Below are 18,341 nucleotides of genomic sequence, written 5' to 3'. Positions count from 1 at the left end.
GCACTCCTCAGAGCCCACTGCTCACGGTAACCTCCTGGGGAACTTCACAGAGTGCATATTCTTGGGCCCCGCCTCGGCCATCCTGTGGGTCTGGCTGGAGCCCAGATTTCCCATGGTTAGCCACAGCAAGGGCACATGTGTGTGACACATGGAGGTTCAAGACACGTAACAGGTAGATGTATGCCTAACAGACTTCCCGGAAGCGTGTGGGACTACAACACACGTGGGCGAGTACTGAAGCCACACAATGCTCCTAACCACGAGTCACCGCAGGACCATGCCCTTCATGGATGTTCCCCTCTGCCCGGCCCACGGCCAGGCTCACCACCCCTTTCCTCACCTCCAGCTGGTCCCTTCTGATCTCAGCCGCTTCCCCCTGGAAGACGTAGATCTTTTTGTGCTGGACCAGTCGCAGTGGGGACAGGGGTCCCTCCAGGGCAATGGTCACTTGTAGGATGGTGTCCGTGTGCACTGGGCCTGCTGCCACAGAGAGGGCCACGGTGTCCTGGGGGCTCAGACTGCCATTGTGGCTGTAGAGAATGGCCCCATCCAGCAAGTCCCGTTGGGAGAAGGAGGTGACTGGCTGGCCATCTCGGAGCAGCTGCCCCCAGTGAGGGCCAGCTGTCACATGGTAGTGGACCTCATTTCCACTTCGGATATCCAGGTTGGTGTCCAGGTGGAGCACAGCTGTGTCAATGGTGCCCTGGCCCCCTTGAGGAACCACGAGGCTAGAACTGTTGGCCACTCGAACATAGGGCTCTGAGGCCTGCACCTCCAGCATGGCAGTGGCCTGGTGTTGCCCGTCAGACACTTGGAGCTGGAGCCAGCCATGGTCGGCCCCGGAGTGCACGAATAGGACTTGCTTCTTCCTGAGATCCTCTTGGGTGAAGCGGTAGATGGGCCGCGTGGGCTCCTCCATAGCCACGATGCTGCCGAAGAGGAGGTCCTTGCGGGTCAGCACTAGCTGGGAGTCGGTGAAGCCTGAGTCGGCATCACTGAAGGCCACATCCTCTGTAGTCAGCAGCCGCTGCCCGCCCCGGGCCACATGGAAGACCCGGCTGACGGTCTGCACGGGGGCATGGTCGTTCACAGGCTGGATGGCCACCCGGAAGACACCGCGCACCTCCTCCCAGGCCATGTCACCGCTGCCCTCGCCCTGGCGTGTGGCCACAAACGGGATATCGTCCTCTGTGGTCTCAGAGTCATCATGCTGGTAGAGCAGCCGGCCGTGGAGCAGGTCGTCATTGGTGAAGGATGTCACTGGGGTGGCCTTCCCCTTCGGCTCCCCCCAGGCCAACCTGCCGTGGTGGGGCTGCTCCACCACCTCATAGAGATAGCTGGCACTGTTGAGACTCTTGACAAAGAGGTGGTCAGCAGACAGGACCCCCTCCCCTCCCTCGGGCACCACGAGAAGGACGTTGGTGAGGACGGGGGCATTCGGGTCACCGCCGATGTGGATGGGGAAGGTGTAGAGCGGGGAGAAATGCGGCGGAGACGTGACACGGAAGCGGAAGGAGTCATCGGCCGCCTCAGAGGTCCGAGCGGTGGCCCTGTAGGTCACACGACCGGCCTGCAGGTCATTCTGGGTAAAGCTCTGGCCGTCTGACAGCCTCGAACCCTGGAGCAGCAGGTTGCCTTTCCTGGGGGCCTGAACCAACTCATAGTGGAAGGTGTGAGGGTGGGGGCCCGCCTCCCCCTCCTCCAGGGCAGCCTCTAGGTGGGCGGGGCTGAGGGTCTCCTGATGGGGGCTCTGCGTCTGCAGAGGCTCGAGCTGCGGCATCCACACCGTGGCCCTCTGGATGGTCACCGGGAAGGACAGGTTGCTCAGGGTCTCCTGGCCCACCTGCACCTCCAAGGTCAGGTCCTCCACCGTATCTTGCGCGTGGTGTCGCGGGTCGGTGCTCAGGTACCGCACCCGGCCCTGCTCCACGTCGCGCTGGTGGAACGCCAGCGTGTCCCACCACTCGGTGCCCTCCACCCCCCCGGCCCCCTGCTTCTGCAGCTCCCCGAACCGCAGGGTGCCGGTGACTCGGAACAGCACACTCACATCCTGCCCGACGGCGTTCGTTTCTACCGACAGGTTGGCCGGTAAGATGGGCGCGGCGGAGCCCTGGGCCAGGCGCAGCCCCGTGCTGTGGTGGACCTGTATGGCCGGCCGGACAGCCACCACCTTCAGCGTGGCTGGAGCACTGGCCTGCATCCCGTCGCTGACCCGGAAGGTCAGGTCCTGGGCGGGCCCGCCGCGGTGGACGTAGACCATGCTGCCCTCCTCCAGGTCCCGGCAGGAAAACTCAGTGGCTGGCTCCCCGGGCTGGTCGCGGTGCTCCACGGGGACGCTGGTGGCGGCACCGAGGAGCTGGATGGTGAGGCCCTCACAGGCAGTGTCCGGATCATAGGTCTGGAAAATCTCGGGTCCCAGGGGCTTCTGTGTGTGTTCCAGGATCACCATGAGGCTGCCGTGCGGGAAGATGACCCGCGGCGGGTCGTTGACAGGGTTTACCTGGATGGGTAGGATGTAACTCTGGCCTCTCCGCAGGCAGGAGGGCACGGGCGCCCGGGCGGTCACCGACACCTCCAGCATCAGCTGGTCAGAGGTGTCCTCGGAGCCGTCGTGGACAAAGCGGGCCTTGCGGTTCACCACGTCCAGCAGCGTGAACATTTTCCGAGTCTGCGCTCCCGGGATGTCTAGCTCCAGCTCGCCGTGGCGGGCGCCCTGGCTCACGCTGAACAGGACCTGGGACTTGCGCAGCTCCGCCTCCGTCAGGTCCAGCGTGGGCTGCACGTGCCGCCACTCCAGCCAGGCGGCGCCGCCCTCGGCCACCACCAGGGGGCTGATGGTGAGCAGCTGGGTGAAGTTGGCGAAGACGGGAGGCAGTCCTGGCTCGGGGATGCACGGCTCCGGCAGCTCCACGGCTGGCCAGGCCCCCGGCGCCAGGGTGGAGAAGGTCTCGTACGGGCCGTAGGCTTCCTCCTCGTACTCCTCTTCCTCGGGCCTGCAGCCCGCGGCCATGTCACGGGTCAGCCAGGCATCCCGGAGGCCGAGCCTTCTGCCGTTAACGCTGAAATCCTCTAGGCAGCCGACCAGGGAGATGTTGGCGCCCCCTGGTGCCAGGCCCAGGCGGTGTTCCTGGAGGTGGCGAGAGGCCTCTGGGCCCAGCCCCCCCAGGAGGAGACTGCCGCGCGGCTCCAGGTAGCTGAGGACCCCGCGGTTGAAGGTGCGCGTCGGGTACTGGTCCACGGAGATCTCCAGCCGGTGGACATCTATGTGTACGCTGACCTCGTGGGGCTGCCCATCGGCCACGGGCACGCTGTTACGGAGCAGCATGGTGCCTTGGCCCTTTTCAACCACGGCCCGCAAGTGGCCCTCAAATATGTCCACGTAGATAAAGTTGCCGCGCTGGTCGCCCGCTTGGAAGGCCAGGGGGGCTTGCTGGCTCCGCGTGGTGAGTGTGAACTCCAGCGTGCCCTCCTCCTGAGTGTTCCAGGCAGGGAAGGCAGCCAGGGAGTGGGGTCCAGAGAAGCCCAGGCCCACATCCTCACCAGCAGAGAACTCTTCGGCACAGCCTTCCTGAACGCCCGGGGTCAGTGGGCGGAGGAGGTTGCGGCCGTTGAGAATGGCCGAGTGGAGGCAGCCCCGCAGCGGCCGGCTGATTCCCTTCAGGTACGGCAGGTCAAGGCCTCCGGGGGCGCCCACGAAGACCCCGTAGGGGACCTCGAGGTGGGCTTCCGGGACCGGGGCAGAGGTGTTCAGGAGCCCGTCCACAGACAGCACAGCCCAGCTGTTGGCGACAGTGAGCACCACGGTGTGGGGGGCAGAGTCGCTCAGCACTGCGTCAGCCGGGGTCTGCAGCCTCAGCTCCTTTTGTCCCAGGACGAGTCTGACCTGAAGAGAGACAGGGAGATCAGGGCTGGCTCGGGGGAGTCTCTGTCTACGCCACACTGAGCACAACAGACGAGGCCAAGGCTTTCCACAGCACCGCCCTCCCCTCCCTACTGTCTCGCTTGTCTCTAAGCGCGGACCAAAGTGAAGTAGGTATGACTCAGGGCCCCAGTGTGACTCAGACACTGTCCCGGACCCTAAAAAGTCACACAGAGCAATGTTCTCCGCTGAAGCAGGACTTTGCACAGTCTTCTCTTCCTCTCTCTCCTTGGGTGAGCGGTGGCAGGAAAACCTACTGTGGATTCTAGAAAAATGACTCCTGGGGGAGCAATGGGCCCTCTGGAATCCCCGATGAAGCCCCTTAGGAGGGAAAACAGTCTGTGTTTTCTTCTTAAAGATTCATCTGCTTATTTGTGTGTGTGTGTGTGTGTGTGTGTGTGTGTATGTGTCCAAGTGTATGTATGTATATGTGTGTATGTGTGTGCGCGTGTGTATGTGTGAGTTTATGTGTGTGTGTCCAAGTGTGTGTATGTATATGTGTGTATAAGTGAGTGTATATGTGTGCGCGTGCGTGTGTATATTTGTGTGAGTGAGATTTGTGTGAGTGAGTGTATGTGTGTGCCTGTGTGTGCGTGTGTGTGTGTGTGTGTGTGTGTACATGTGTAGGCCCATGTGGAGGTCAGAGGACAACTCTGAGTAGTCCGTTCCCTCCTGCCACTTTGTGTGTTCTGGGATTGAGCTCAGGCCATTAGGCCTGCACAGGCGTGCATCTACCCACTGGGCCACCCTGCCGGCATGGATGCTCTGGGCCTGAGGACCTAGCAGACACCAGAACTGGAGTGGGTGGCAGCAGAGTACAGGACCGCAGGAATCCAAGCATGAAGCATCTCTGTGGGGCTGTGGGCAGCCTGTATCTGCTGCATCAGGCCTGGGCTCAAAGTGACACCTTGTGGCAGTGAGGCGCCATGGCAGCCGGAGGAAGATGGCACCGCACTGTCTCCCCTGCCCCCTGCAGCCACAATAGGCATGCAATGGGCCGTGAAAGCAGATGGGTCCAAGCCTAAGACCCGGGTTCCTAAACGCTCTATGATTGTGGAAGATCCTAGAGAGAGCCAAACGACTTTTGGCTGACAAAATTAGCCTTAAAGAGTGGAATAAGAACACAAGAGGGTGTTGGCAGGTGGAAAGGGCACTATTAACACCACAGATTGTATCACCACATCACAGCGGAGCTTAGGGGCAAGGGGAGCCCCCGGGGAGGCACTTTGGTCCAGGTGAGTAGCACAGGGAATCTCCCTGGGAGAGGGAACACGCCTCACACACAGATGTCAAGGAGAGAAGACTGGTCAGGCACGGGAAGAGAAGCACAGGCAGAGGAGAAGGCAGAGGTGATAGCGAGGATAGCGGTGAAAGGGGGACGCAGGAGGCACTTCCCGGCTCCCAGTCCAGGCGGCCCACTAGGGCCTATGAGGGGAGGTGAGACTGGAGACGGCTGGCGGGCAGAACCATTGTGCCAGGAACTCACTTTCTCCGGGACATTGCTGTCCAACTACAGCAGACAGACCAGGACTCGAGGGCAGAGGTGACTTGTATGAGCCGCACCGCCCGAAGGGAGGCAGTCTAACCTAGAGGAAGGATCCCTAGCCCTGTTCCCAGCAGCCCCACTCACCTGCAGGCGGCCGGAGTGGAGCTGAAGCAGTAGGTGGTCAGCTTGGCCCGCTGCCAAGAGAAGCAGGCCCTCGGGTTGAGGCGTGGAGAAGTGCAGCAGCAAGTCTACTCTGGTCAGGGCCGTGGGCACGGGCACCTCCAGGTGGTTCTCCCCAAAGAAGGAGGCTGCCGAGAGAGGGGGCTGTGATCAAGGTCAGGCTCCTGCTAGGAGGGGCCAGGTACCAAAGAGATCTGCAGCTGGGCTGTGGGAGGGGTTCCCGACATGGCCATGGCTCTGTGCGGTGCTGCCTGGATTCCAGTGTTAGGAACCCAGTCTCCTCGGGTTTCTGAAGCTACAGGATTCCACCACCTCTGTGCTTCAGAGAACGTCCATCCCGGCTCTGGTCTCTCCCTATCTTGTCTTGATCATCTGGCGTGGTGGGCACAGTCCCCAGGAGGAGTTCCGGGGTGGAGGACCCTCACAGTGAAGGCTGGTCCCCAATCACATTCCGCCCTAGAGTGGGCTCCTCATGCCCCTTGCCAGGACCACATTTCCTCTCTGTGGCTGGCCGTGGCAGACGTGGTGCCTGACAGTGGTGCGCGGGCAGGTAATTTCTACTCTTCTGCTCTTTGCCTAGTGCCTGTGAGGGTGGGGTGGGCTGGGACGGGTTATGCTCAGAGTCTGCCAAGGAACAAAGGCCCTCAGGCCAGATGGAAAGCACGTGCAGTGTCAGACTTAAAACGGGCCAAAGCTTCCTCCATGACTCTGAGATTGCTTCCTGCTGCAGCGCTATCACTACTCTCGGATGAATGGCCACATCCGGCCTCTCTAAGGAGCCAGGGAAGACAGCAGCGGAGTTTCCCTTCCTCAGCCCAAGCCAGGGCTGACTGAATCTGAGCACAAGGCTGGGGATGGATCACAAGTCTGCCAGCTGGACCAGAGAGGTACTCCTCTGCAGCTGATACGGTCTGCCCAGGGTTAGTGACCACATACATCCAGGCTCCCTGGGACCACACTGAGAACCTCCTCCTCTGAAGCGGCCTCAGCCCTCCTCCAGGCAGTTTCTGAAACTTAGCTTTCCTCTGTCTCCAGCCGGACACACCATTTCTGGTCCTTTCTTGTGGTGACCTAGCACTGGGGAAACAGCACAGGAGGAGAAGAAGAGAATGCTCATCCCGTGAGGCCTCTCTGAAGGGGTCAGTCAGGCTGACGGCTTTGATAGAGATCGGCCACAGTGTTGGGCCTCGGCCAGCCTGAGCCAGCTGACATCCGCCTGAGAAAGCAGCATCAGCCACTGCAGGGGCCTGTGTCTTTTCTGCCCCAGGAGGGATGGCCAGGAAAGATAATTCTGTTCTCAGGGCTGAGCTGACATCCTCTCTGGTGGCCCCTGAGTTAAAAGGATAGAGTGAGCACAAAGCCACCTGGCCAGGGGTGGCCGGCAGGCTCTGCAGGCCCAGCACATCCCGTGTGTGTGGGGAACCTCAGCCCGAGACAGTAGCTGGCAGTAGGTGCTTGTGCGGGCTAAACCAACGGCAGCCACAGAACAGTGGGTGGAGCGCGAAGCCCCCACAGGATGGAGCCACCACCCGGTGGGCTGGAGCGGCCTGGAGCAGCTGTCCAGAGCCGGGCAGTAAAGCTTCAGGGACTTGGGGAGCCCGTGCTGCTGCCCACCCAGAGAATATTTATGTCCCACGAAGAGATAAACATCTCAAACCGGGGCTGGGCTGCCCACCACCCACAAGGAAGGGGCACTCTCCCACTCCCCTGCACAGGAGGTGTGTTAACTTCCCAGGTCTCAGACTGAGGTACAGCCCTGACCACTGAGCCACCTGCCTCTGCTCCTTTCCCACAGGAGAGAGCAGCAGCCTGTTTGGCTAATTGGGAGGGTGGCAGGAAGCAGAGGTACTTTCCAGGGAGCTGGGGGTCTGAATGAGCCCATTGAGGGAGCGGGCCCTGCTGTTTCCTGTGTGGAGAGGCGCTCACACTGGCTGCCTTGTGTCGCTGGAGTGTGCAGGCCAGGCAGCCCCCTTGTCCGAACAGAGGCCTCTGAATCCAAGCTGGCCGGGGCTTTGGAAACTCTGACAGCACACCCCCTCACCTCCGTACACTTAGCCCTTCTGATAGGCTGCATCCAGAATTGCTGTCATCAGGTAGGGGCAGCTGGAGAGGAGCTTCAGATACAAAGAGGGTGCAGGATGGAGAAATAACAAGCCAAAGAAGTCAATCCCAGAGGACTTCTCGGAGGAGGTGAGAGTGGCATAAAGCATCACAGAGGAAGGAGAATAAATGATCTCAGGGACAAGGATCAGTGAAAGGCTGTCAGAGAGGCATACATCCTTTTGGGTAGGGCAGTGGTGGCCTCGGATCCCACACCCCCCAGTGGCTCTAGATAACTTATAAGCAGAGAGAGTTAGTGGAGCAGGCTGAGGGAGGGGGGTTGTGGTGGTAGCGTGTATAGGCCAAGCCCTCTGTGTGGGTGGGGCAAATGCCCCAGGCTCTGGGAGAGGAGCTGGGGCTGCGGAAAGGCTGCCTGCTGCCTGTGTGGGCTTTTTTATTTTTATTTTTTTGGCAGAGGAAGGTCACAGGTGAGTGTCCAGGGCTACGCAGATGTGCAGCGCATGAGCGTGAGTGTGTGGGTGGGTGCTGGGCTGTCTTTGGGGTTTGTGTAAGGCCATGTGTTTGTGTATACGCACAAGGGCCCAGAGCTGTTAAGACAGAGGAGCGATTGTGCCCAGCCCGGCCTGCCTCCCTTGCCTGCCTGCCATTACTTGGACAGGCCTGGCTCCCTCAAAGAGGCGTGTGTTCCTGGAGGGCTGCCGCCCCTCCCGCCCCGAGTTCTGCTGAAGGTGGGGAGGCCTCGTGGCTTCCCGCCCTTCCTCTCAGGAACAGGGAGCCGCTGTCTGGGCCCAGGGTGGGGTGGCTCCATGCTTTTCCTGAGACCCAGGCTTGGGACACAGAATTAGTGTCCTGCCATGCGAATCCCTTTCACAGGTGGTCAAGGGACGCTTGGGTCATCGCAGCTAGCCAGCCTTCACAGTCCCCGGATCGTGCTGGTAGCTCGGGGTCCCTGCATAAGGCTGAGGCCTCCACCTCCCCACTTAATGTTTTTGGGGGCCTCACATGCGCTTGAGGTTGCCCACCAACTCTGTATCACCTTCGTAGGGTTCTGTGTGCACTGGACTCTGTCTGCCTGGCTGGCAGCAAGGCTTCCAGTTTAGATGCTTTTCCTAGGCCTGGGGTGGGGGTGCTGCTGTAGACCCAGCTCCTCACAATCCCCCAAACTGTGTGCAAGCCAACTGTCTTTCTATCTGTCCTGTTTCTCAGTATCACTGTTTTGACTCGGCCTTGCTCCCTGCCCCACCTCTGCCCTCTGATGCTCCCCCACCTCTCCCCCACTTCTTTCCCCCCATTTTTGTCTTCCCCCGCACCCATCTTCCTGTAACTAAGAGTACAACTCCCATCCTAGGATGTACTAGAGAGCCAGGCCTTTGGCTACCCCTGTTCTGGGTGCCCACCCCTGGAGAACAAATTCCACAATACCAAAGTTCTCTGTAGCCGGCCCCATATAGGGGCTACCGGGGAGACTCTTGGTCTCAAAAGGGTAAACTTCAGGTCTCAGCTCAGCCACCATCTAACCCTTTTCCCAGCCCCGCCCACAGCACACCCTACCCCCTGGCAGTGAACCCCCACGAGTTCCATGCTACCCCTCACAGCCCGGGGCAGTCGGGCTGGCCCCCACAGCTGGCTTGCGTCACGGGTAGAGGCAGCATTCCTGGTTGTCTGCCGTCGCCTGACTTTATAAGGGAGAAAGCGGGAGCCCGGAGCTGTTGGGCAGGATGGGCAGTAGGGGTGCTTGCTGCCCAGCTGAGAGCGGGGCGGGGGGGGCCCTGGGTATGCGAGCATGGGGGTGACGCCTAATGCTGCTGCAAGAGAGGTGGACACAGAGGGGACCATTTCGCCCATCGCCATCCAGCCGCACACACATATGTAAAACACACACACACACACACACACACACACACACTCACATACACATACATGCTCACACTTGTACGAATGCACATGAATATGAGTGTGCATGTGCGCATGTGCGTGCATGGAAAAGGAGAGCCGGCAAAAATACTGAAAATGAGACATAGTGATCCGGCCTCACAAAGACTGAACTCAAGAGACATGGACTAGAGTTAGGGAGGGAGCAGGGAAGCCAAGGGAGACAGAAGGCAGGGGCCTAGTGCTGTGGCAGGAGTGGGGGGGTCTGGCCAGCCAGGAGGAAGAGGATCCTGCCCTGGGGGAGTGGACGGCACCGGCACCTTCTACTGCAGCCTGTGGGGCTTGGCATCAGGGTGGTATATCCTGGTGCCAGGTCTGAGCAGGCAGGGTGAGGTTTTCAAGGGCTGCAGGGTAGATTCTTGGGAGGGCTGAGGCAGCGCTGAAGGGCTCTCTGTCTACCATGATGGGTGTGGGGGCTCACCTGCAGCTGAATACAGCCTCTGTGGGACCGATGGGCCAGTGCCCTGCCCGAGCCACGGAGCTCTCCCTGAGCTCACCCAGCCTCAGGCCAGTTTTCCTCCCCTGGACCTCCAAGGAATCCCTCTCCTTTCTCCACCAGAGTTCTGCCCTCAAGCCAGAGAAACCTGAAAGAGACTAGCGGTGGCCAGAATCTGGAGGCTGGTGTCCTGGGCACTGACTCTCCCTGCTCTGGGCTCAGGGAGCAAAGTGACACACTGACAAACGCAGCCCACAGAGTCCCCACAGACCTGAGTAGCCAGTGTGTGTGTGTGTGTGTGTGTGTGTGTGTGTGTGTGTGTGTGTGTTGGATCAGCATACCTGGATAGTATGTGAAGGTGAGAATGGGTTCAGTGACGATGCTGGGTACTGGGTTCAAGGACTGTTATAACTGTTCTGGATCCTGGCTGGCCAGGACTGAAGGATAATCTACCATACCTGCCCCATCCTTAGACCCCTTGGCAAGAGAAAATCTGCCTGGTGGGCGTAGTTGGGGGCTCTCTGCTCCCCACATGCCCTCCATCAGCACATCCTACCCCTGCAAGGCCAGGCTATCACCCTGCGCCAGACCATCATCCTCTCTCACCTCTGTTTCTCTGAAGGTCTGAAAGGGAAGGTGAACAGATCCAGGTCAGGCCACAGGGACAACAAATAGCCTTCATAGGTGTGACAGCTGGGGCTGCCAGCTGAGGCCACACCTCTCAGTGCTGAGAGCTGCCCCATGCCTGGGGACTACACCCTGTCCAGCCTCTCCAGCCACCCTCACCAGAGTCCAGCCTTCCCAGCCATTCGAACAACAGGAGACCAATTCAACGTCGCACAGGATTGGAAGTCAGAGCCGCCCTTCCTCTCAGGAGACAAGACCTCATCCCGGGGCAGTGCTGGACCACCAAGCACCGTGAGATTCACAGGCAGACAGCCTCCCAGAATGAACACCAGAGGACCTCTGGACTCATCAGGATAGTCTACCTCCCCTCATCCCAAGAACTTCGGGGCCACAAGAGTCACCCTCGGACCTTGACTCTCTCTCACTTTTTGGTTCCCTGAACTCCCAAAGAGGCCAGAACAGAACTTAGTTTTCTTGTTTTTTGCCTGAGCTCTGGCTGTGGCACTGGCCTTACTACTGGTCTTCCAAAAACTACCGTCAGCCAGCCATGCCTAGGGGCTAAGGATGACTTCCAAAGGAGAGGGGTCCAGATGAGTGAGTGCTCCTGGAGAGAGCGGGAAGAGGCTGCTAGATGCCCTGTGAGCTCCGCAGGGGCACTGCTGGTATCCTGGGCTTCCAGCCACACACCCCAACTCTGGGGCTATGTGGGGCACAGGAGGAAGAAGGGGGAAAATGAGAGGTTTTGATGGAACCCATCTCCCGGAGTCCACCCAGGCTTGGAGGCTGGGGCAGGGAGGAAGCAGGCCTCAATGAAGTCTTTGTGGAGCTCGGCTGCTCCCCTGCCCCAGGCTATGAGGGTGGAACCAGTGTGGTGGGGAGCAATTCCAAGAGGCTTTTCTCTGCCTTATAATTTTCCTCCTCGTTCAGATGGGTGGGTTTCCAGGCCTTTTTCCACATTCCCTATCCCTGGCTGGCCAGGACCTAGGAGGTAGGAGATTCCCATCGCTGGTGGGCCCAGGCTGGGATAATGTTACTGGCACATAAGAGGGAAAAAAAGGATCCCCCCCAGCCCTATTCGGACTCTATGAGACTTGTCCCACCTTACAAATGAAGACACTGAGGCTTCTCGAGGGCATTTAGTACAAGAGGTTCAGAGGGACAGAGGCCAGGCTGGCTGCTATGTGCGTGTACACAGAAGTGGTGGCTGAAGCACGTGGGTCGGAAGCGGAGCATCTGCACTGGCGGCGGTGGGAGGAGGGTGTGAGGGCTGGCGTCTTGCCTGGGGAAGACACACTTTTTCCCTTCTTGTCCCCCTGAGGCTCCCTCTGTCAGGGTCCGGTGGAAGTGGGCGGGGCGGAGGGCCGGAGGGAACGCATCTGCTTTGGCTGGCAGGGTAGGCCTGCCTGGCTTCTCCTGGAGCAGCTGCGGGTGGGCTCCTGGGAGCTGCCGGGAGAGGGAGGGGCTGGCAAGGGGTGGCCTGGTCTTCTCAGAAGCCAGCGATGAAGTGCCAGTCCTGTCCACTGGTGCCTTGGAGGTTAGGAAAGGTGGGAAATGGGGGTGGGGGCCTAGGAGCTAGGCAGGGTGGGAAGCTACTCTGAGGGTGTCTGCTGGGCCAAGCCCTCTCCCAGTCGGGGCTCGTGTGTCAGCGTCCCCTTAGTGCCACATAGGAGTCATGAGAGGGGGGTATTGTCACAGGGCTGTTGGGAGGGTGCTTAGGGCTTCCTCTCCTGGAAGGCTGGGCTTGGAGATCGTGAGTGGTGTGAGCTGGCATAGCAAGCAATGACTGTGGGCCTGGACAGTGCTGAGCTTAAAGCCTGGTGGCTCTGTGTGTGCAGAACAGACCGTGTTCCTTAAAGTCTCACGTCTAACATTTGCGGAAGAGGGGAAGACCTGGAGCTAGATTAGGGGTCATCTGCTTCCTAAAACACACGCAGGCAGGCAGGCAGGCAGACAGACACACACACACACACACACACACACCTCAACTCAGGGACCTGGGCTCTTAATTTTCTCTGGCCTCAGTCCTCTCATCTGTAAAAGAAGTCTTAGATGAGGGGAACAATCCTCATTCAGGCCAGCCCAGACAGTGAGTGATAGGGAGATATGACTAAAGTAGATCCTGAGGTTCAGCTTTGGCCTTCTAGTTGGAAGCCTGCGTGCATGCGTGCGTGTGTGTTAGAGCCAATCAGAGCCTTGCTCATACTAAGCATGTGCTTTACCATTGAGCAACACCCCCACATGTTAGAAGCTCTTCAGGGTAGGACCCAGGCTTATGTCCCTGCCTAGGGCACGTGTACATCCACAAGCTCCATGGAAGTGTAGCTTCGGGAAGCGTCAGTAGGTAGCTGAGTGGAAATCAAAAGGAGGTGGCATTTGGCCCATTCAAGAATTTTCTTTTTAAAAACTTTGATGATGATGATGTGTATGGGTGTTTGCCTGCATGTATGTTTGGGTACTGCATGCATGCAGTCCCTGTGGAGGCCAGAAGAGGGTGTCACATGCACTGGAAATGGAGTTGTGGCCAGTTGTGATTGGCATGTGGGTGCTGGAAATCAGACGCAGGTCCTCCTGAAGAGCAGCCAGTGCTCCTAAGCTCTGAGACATCTCTCCAGTCCTGAGTTTTCTATCAAGGAGGTCTGTCTCACATTGGCAGAGTAGCAAAACACCCCCGGGGCCAGTGCTCAGCCACAGGAGTCTGTGGCTACAAGCTTGAGGCCAGAAGTCACAGAGCCTCTGCATACAGCCTGAGGCAAATCAGGCCTTCCATGTGAGCCTGCCTCCGGTTAGGCTCACTGAGCTAACCCATTGGTACCCACTGAGCTTTCCTGCTGCCTGTGGCTCCCAGGAGCTAAGCCTTACTCTTGCCACAGTAGACTTACTTTTTCTTTTCCAGCCTCAGGCATGGATGGCCTCTTCTGCTGGGCCCTCAGGCCTACTGCCAGTGGCCTTGGATATCGGGGACAGGAACCCACACGTTCATCCCCACTCATAGCAAACAAGGTCACATTGCCCCAACCCCTTCACCGGCCCAGATCACGTCCCACTATGCAGCCACTATAGACAGAAACCCAAGTTCTTCTAGGTCCACTCCTTCCTCCTTCCTCATACTCAAGGGATATCCATTCACTCTTCATCCTGCCTCAAAATTCTCACACAAATTAATCTCTCTTCCCACTGTGCCATCCGATAAGGCAGATCACTACCATCCTGTGTCTGCCTTAGTTAACTTCCTGCCTTCCACTGCAAGCAGCAGCAGCCACAGTTAAACTGGTTTGCCCAGCATCCTCCCTTGGTGGCTCTCCATCCCACAATCAGGCTCCCAACCCGAAGCTGAAAGTGGAAAACCCTGGGTGACCTTGCTCCTGTCCACAGCGTTTCCCCTCATCTCCCTTGAAATTTCCAGGCACCAGCTTTGCTGGACCTCAGGCTTTTTATGCCCAAATCTAGCCAATAAGTATGCTCTGTTTTGGATCCAGCTCTTCTCTCCTTTTTCTGCGAGGACAGGCCTGTCTCGTAGGCATGGCACCCTCCTTTCACTTGGGGTGCAAAGACACTTCAGCTGTGGCTTGGGGAGTTGTGCTGCACTGCAAGTCTCAGGTGAAAGACTGACATTGTGCGATGGAGTGAGATGGGGTTGGATGTATAAAGGTTGGCCCCTAGCTGCTCCAGGTAGCACCTTGGAGATTGCTGTGTCTCAACCCCCGACCCCACTTCCTTTCTAGCCCTACTAACCATCTAAAGGGCTTGGACACAGTGGTTGAGGAGAGGTGGAGATTGCTTTTCTGGCCATGGTGACCCAGTCTGATGCTTGTTTTTAGAGAAAACAGACTGTGAGCCCCTATTTATAGCTAGAAGCATAACCACAGACAGAGGATAGGGTTTGAAGTTGTGCAGGCCTCTGCTCCAGCAGGGCTCAAGGAGGGCCATTCCCAGGCCCCCTCCCCACCCCCAGGCTCTAAGGAAGTGTTTGTGGGATCCTGACATTCCCTGGGACAGGATGTAGCCTATGCTTTGGGCTAGGGGACCGGGCGATGAAGGGTGAAGGTAATGGAAAATTTCTCTCGGGATTATTGGTCTCCAGGGCCCAGACTCTCGTTGTGGGGATGGGTGGGTGTGGGTCTATTCTGTCTACTGAGAAGCCAGAAGAGGACCTTGAGGTTCCAGTAGTAGAGGGAACACTTCAGACTGTCACCCAAACTGGGTAACAAAATGACATAAAGAAGGAGCAGGGCCAGAGTGGGGAAAGGCAGAGATGCGGAACCAGCAATGGGGAGGGAGGGCACGGAGAGACAGAAAAGAGCCTGGGAGAGAGATGGGGAGACCATGAGGGAGACTGCAGCTTCATGGGTCTGTAAGAAGGGGTAGGTGGGAGCAACAGGGAGTCTTCGGGTGCTCAATGCACAGTGTAGGGCCTGACCTGGCAATAGCTGGCATTCCTATTACTGTCTGTGGCCTACAAGACAGGCCTTCCTGTTCATCCCTAAATGCTATGCTTGGAGACCCCTCTCCTGGTATTCTTGCTGTGTAAGCCTAGGTCTGGTGGAGTGCAATAAAATGCTAGAGGTAAGGCAGAGCCTTTGGGGCCAGTTCCATCTTTGCATTGCCAGGGAGTGAGCTTCCTAGACCTGAGGGGTTCACAAGCCAAATACACCTGCTCCCGGTCACTGTACAGATGTTGCCATTTTTTTGTGCTATTAGGGGCTATGGGCTGACTGTAGCCTGGGCATGTGTCATACAGCCATAGCCACAACCGGTGACTCAGACAGTTAAAAAAAGGAGCAGTCCCAAGCAGTGACTCAACTGGCTCTGGAAGGCTTGGGTGGGTCTGGCTGGGACAGAATGGGGTGGTCTGAGTTTATTTTTGGCAGGGTGGGGCCAGGCTAGGGGGTGGAAGATGGGAACCGGGGGTGGAGGGAAGCGCTCATTCTGGGAGAGCCCTAGGGTCTGGGGATAACTTTGGGAAGTGATTTCCCAATGCCCGGGAACACTGGCTCACCGGTGCCCTTAAGCCCCACGGAGGGTCCAACCCATCCTACTAGCTAGAAGCTGAGCCCGTGCCCTGTTCCTACACATGGGGGTCAGATTTCAACTGGCACATGGTAAGCGTGGGCTCAAGTTCCCTATCCCCAGATTGCCACTAGTTGGAAGAAGAAGCCTCCATCTCAGGCCCTACTTCTAGAAGGGCTCAGCTGGGCTACAGATGGGCAGCCAGAAGCACCCCGGCCCCAGATGCCTGGAGACAGAAACAGCCAGGGACAGGCGCTTGGATTCTATTAGCACATCCGGGGAGCTGGCCCGGGCCTTCCCAGAATGCTATGGGGTGACGGTAGAGGTGCCCACACAGTAGGATCTCAACTTGGAGGCTTAGACTCTGGATAGTCCTTCATCCCAAGGATTCCTCTAGGGTCGTAGTGCTAGGCTACTCACCCTGTAGCCATCTCTGGAAATTCACTTCTCGTGTGTCCTCTCTGGACTCACGCACGCACACCACCACCATCACATCCCAGAGATCTCTTCTCAACTTCTCTCAGCCTGAATTCCCGCCCCTTGTTATGCAGACATCATTGCTGATTATAAGGTGTTAGGGTCCTGTGGTACCCTGACAGTGAGCCACTTTATGTCTCCATCACTGGGCTCCGGAGAGTGTACCAAGGGAAGGCCCTGTGGGGTTGGCTAGAGGGAAGAAAAACACAGACTTCTGGGTTCCGCTGCTTATAACCTGGGCTGGGGCCCATCTTCTCCTCTGTGGTCACTTGTTCTGGGGACAGAATCTGACTACCTTTTGTTTATTCACTTGGCAGGTTTCAGCTGCGTATCAGCCCTGTGCATGGCTGTCAGCTACTGGGAAGTAGGTTCTGGGTACCCAGGAGGGACCTGCTTCTGTCACTGGGATCCCAGCAGGGTGGAACCTCAGCCCTCAAGCAGGACAGATGCAGAACCCCGCCTCCACTTTGTGAAGGGTCCTGGGCTGGGGGTGTGGTGGGTGGCTGGCAGCCCTCAGAGCAGAGCTCTTGTCTTGGAAACCTTCCTGAACAGCATCACCCCCACTGCTGAGCCACCCGCCGCAGAAAGACAGTAGGAACAGAATAACAGTATACCGTGGGCACAAACGCTTGCAGGGCCATTTCCCCAGGCCACGATCTGGTCTCCTTGTCTTCAGCACATATGAGAAGTAGGAACTATTCTTTCCTGTTTTATAAAGGACTGGCTGGAGGCTATGAGTGGGCCGAGCCAAGGTCACACAAGGGCTGGGATCTAATCCCAGATAAGCGCTATAACACCCTGTTTGTAACCGCCCTGTTTGTAACCGCTCTGCCTAGCCTCCTGTCTCCCTGTAGAAAGTCTCTGAGGAACTGAGGGCTGAGAGCAGGAAAAGTGGGGGTTGAGTCAAAATGAGAATAGGAAAGGAGCTCATCCATAGCCCAGAGACTCCCCAAAATGGTGATTTGTTCTCCCTCTGCCAGGAAGTGGGGGGGGGAGCCTGCCTTGTCCCAGCTGCAGCAGAGCGTCTTGGCCCCAGTGCCTGTGCACTAAAGAAGGGGGCAGGGAGGAGCTGATGTCGTGGGAATCGGCATCCTGGACCCATTGATATTTATAGCTGCCCCTCCTGAAATGTGGGAGGGGAAGGGTTTGCTCTTAGGTGGGAACGGAAGTTGCTCTCCTCTCCCCAGTCTCCTCTGCTCCCCAGAGAGCAGACTGGCCTAGACTTAGTCAGAGGCCAGGGTATGTGTCCTGAATTGGGGGCTTTCCTTAGCGCTGCTGCCTTGGGGGCTGGACATACTCCTCGTCAGAGTCCACTGAACAATGCGCTGTGTGTGTCTGTGTATGTGTGGGCACACGCATCTTCCTGCATACACACCTGCTGAGTGTCTAACCATGGTCAGCACAGAGGGAAGGTGAAAGCCGCGTGTTTTATATAGAGCTCCATGAGAAGGGCTGAAGAGAGCAGATGTTAACTGATGGCCTAGCTCACCAGCCAGACACAGGGACATGATTCACCTTGACCATGGAGGCCGATGCACTGGAGGGAGACAAGGGCATGGCAATGGTGTGGCGGGGTCCGCCGGCAGCGAGACCATGAGACTGCTGCCACCGGAGTGTTCAGGAAGGTCCTGTTTGAGTGTAGGAGTAGCGGAGTGGGAGTCTGAGTGTGAGGAGGCTGTGTTCAGGGCTGGCCCCGTCTTCAGGCTTCCTGCTGAACTGTCTGCAGAAGGGCACTTTACCGGAAGCCCTGTAATCAGGCTTGAGTGGGATTCTTTGAAAGCTAGGAAGAAATCCTAATCAACCTCAGTCTCAGCCTCTCTCACTCTCTCTATCTCTGTCTCAGTCTCTCTCTGTTGCTTTCTCTCTATCTCTCTCTGCCACAAAATCCTCTGTTAAATCAGTTTTTATTTTATTTTTTTGACACAGGATCTCATGTAGCCTCACTATTGAGCCAAGCCCATCTAAGGGCCTTAGACTCTATTTAGGTAAGAATGACCTTGAACTCAAGATCCTCCTGCTTCTACCTCCATGTTGTGGGATAACAGGTGCATGCTATCACAGAGTTATGCGATGCTGCTGGGGCCAAACCCAGCTTTCATGCTTGCTAGACAGCTAAGCTACATCCCAGCCCAGAGGCTTTATATTATTATTATTTTCCCTCTTTCTCTTTTTCTTTCTTTCTTTCTTTCTTTCTTTCTTTCTTTCTTTCTTTCTTT

General features: G+C 57.7%; 1 protein-coding gene across 1 annotated transcript in view; it reads right to left on the bottom strand.

Moving 5' to 3' along the window:
- The window catches only part of Cspg4 (chondroitin sulfate proteoglycan 4), a 34,802-nt gene that overhangs the window by 11,074 nt on the left and 5,387 nt on the right, over positions 1-18,341 (bottom strand). The window contains exons 2-3 of the mRNA XM_055622213.1: positions 5,550-5,713; positions 341-3,883 (exon numbers count right to left, since the gene is read on the bottom strand). Of these exons, the coding sequence (XP_055478188.1) occupies positions 341-3,883; positions 5,550-5,713 (3,707 nt within the window). The remainder of the gene's footprint in view (positions 1-340; positions 3,884-5,549; positions 5,714-18,341) is intronic.

The sequence above is a fragment of the Psammomys obesus genome, unplaced genomic scaffold (assembly GCF_907164565.1).
Source record: "Psammomys obesus unplaced genomic scaffold, mPsaObe1.curated_primary_1811, whole genome shotgun sequence".
Classification (NCBI taxonomy): Eukaryota; Metazoa; Chordata; class Mammalia; order Rodentia; family Muridae; genus Psammomys; species Psammomys obesus.
The sequence above is the reverse complement of the archived record's forward strand: the minus strand, read 5'-3'. Positions and strand labels throughout refer to the sequence as shown.